At 46.2% G+C, this 1810-nt stretch overlaps 1 protein-coding gene across 1 annotated transcript in view; it reads right to left on the bottom strand.

Annotated features, from left to right (window-relative positions):
- Positions 1-460: 460 nt before the first annotated feature.
- AKR1B10 (aldo-keto reductase family 1, member B10 (aldose reductase)) overlaps positions 461-1810 on the bottom strand; it is a 15026-nt gene continuing 13676 nt past the window's right edge. Inside the window, exon 10 of the mRNA XM_015559413.1 lies at positions 461-1068. Within this exon, the coding sequence (XP_015414899.1) occupies positions 1026-1068 (43 nt within the window). The 3' untranslated portion in view covers positions 461-1025. The remainder of the gene's footprint in view (positions 1069-1810) is intronic.

The raw sequence follows: 1810 nt of genomic DNA, 5'->3' as shown, positions 1-1810 counted from the left end.
CCCCGCTTTCCCACCCCACCCCCAGAATATGCTGTGCCTCTCCTTCAATGAAAGGTGGCTTCTTACAGGCACTGTCACCACTGCAGTTGACTCTTTGGTATGACAACATATTAAAGGCAAGGGGGGTAAGTGAGAAGGAGAAAGGATAGAGAAAGGCAAGGAGAGAAGGCGCTGGAAGACGTGGGCGGGACCAATCACAGGGAGCTCCCCTGAGCCCACCTGCCTTTGAGACTTGGTTCGGCCACTTACAACCTGGGTGGTCTTGAGAATCGCTGCATTTTCTCTGCTGCGAGCTATGACTAAGAGTGCCCGCTTCCAGGAGGTACCAGCAGCATTCAACGGGTTAACTCAAACAGAAAGACCTTTGAATAGTATCGGCGCAGAGTGAACTCTCAATGTTTCTGAGAAGTTTAATTTTAATTTTTTAATCACAGTTTTCTTTCCATCTTATTTTGCATTAGTTTCAGGCATACAGCATAGTGGTCAGACAACCACATCGCTCACACTGTCCCTGCCCCGGTATTCCAGTGGTCACCTGGCATTATTATTGACGATGTTCCTTGTGCTGTGCTTTGCATCCCCGGGACTATTTTCTGGCTCCCAATTTGCACTTCCTAATCCCTTCACCTCTTTTTCCCAGTCTCCCAGGCAGGCTTCCTCCCCATTCGGCAACCACCAGGTCTCTCTCTGTGCCTATGTAAACTCTCAATACTTGTTGGTTATTATTATTATCCTTTATCTTTTTAATCTTTGTACCCACAGTGTAAACAGAATTGTCCCATGATTAGATCAAATATGTGGGGGGGAAACCCTGTGGTGTGTTTGCTGGGCCCTATTTCCTGGTGATAATCTGCCCCTGGTTGAATGTGTAGCTCTACATACAAGGCTGCCTGGATTCTGGTCTAGAGGAGGGCCAGGCTCAGTGTGATTTCAGACAAGCTCGGCTAAAATAGGACTCTGGCCAAGAGAGTTCAGTGAAATGGAGAGAGAGACTCTGTGGGGTCATCCCATCAAGAGACTCAGCTTCAATATTCTGCTTCGAAGGGAAAGTCCTCCAAATGAGAGAAACTATGGAGAGAGCAAGCACAAAGAAAAATATGTCAATATTAAACTCTGGTTCAAAAGGCATTCTTCTCTGGTATATCCTGTGGTCTTTGTGCTCTCTCAGTCTCCCCCACAAAATTCTGTAAGAACACAAAGGAGGCCCCACCTTGAACTTCCATCAAATTGATGTGGTGGGTGTGCTAGGAACCGGGCACAGAATAAACTCATAATAATAGCTAATATTAAGCCTCTCCTCACTCATCCTGCTCCAGCCCCAGTGGCCTCCTTACTCAACTCCTTTAAACACAGTTCCACCTCAGGGCCTTTGCACTTGGGGTTCTCACTGCCCACTATGCTATTCCCCCAGACATCCACACGGTTCATCCCTCACCTCCTCCAGGTTTCTGTTCAACTGGTATCTTATCAGCAAAGTTTCCCCTGATCCATCCTATTTAAAGTATCAATCCCAGCCTGGCTAGTGTTGCTCAGTGGTTGGGCATTGACTTTTGAACCAGGAGGTCACGACTTGATTCCTGATCAGGGCACGATTTGATTCCTGGGTTGCAGGCTCGACCACTAAATGTTCACAGCACGGGAGTACCAGAAGGCAATGAGAGAGAGCAAGGAATTAAAAACCTATTTGAATTGCAGGAGGCAGCCAATCAATGATTATCTTTCTTCATTGATGTTTCTACCTCTCTCTCTCTCGTTGCCATAACATTGTTCACTGTAATAAAAATATATTTTTTTAAAAAGGAGTTGTTTG

This window comes from Myotis davidii, unplaced genomic scaffold (genome assembly GCF_000327345.1).
Source record: "Myotis davidii unplaced genomic scaffold, ASM32734v1 scaffold214, whole genome shotgun sequence".
In the NCBI taxonomy this organism is placed as follows: domain Eukaryota; kingdom Metazoa; phylum Chordata; class Mammalia; order Chiroptera; family Vespertilionidae; genus Myotis; species Myotis davidii.
The sequence above is the reverse complement of the archived record's forward strand: the minus strand, read 5'-3'. Positions and strand labels throughout refer to the sequence as shown.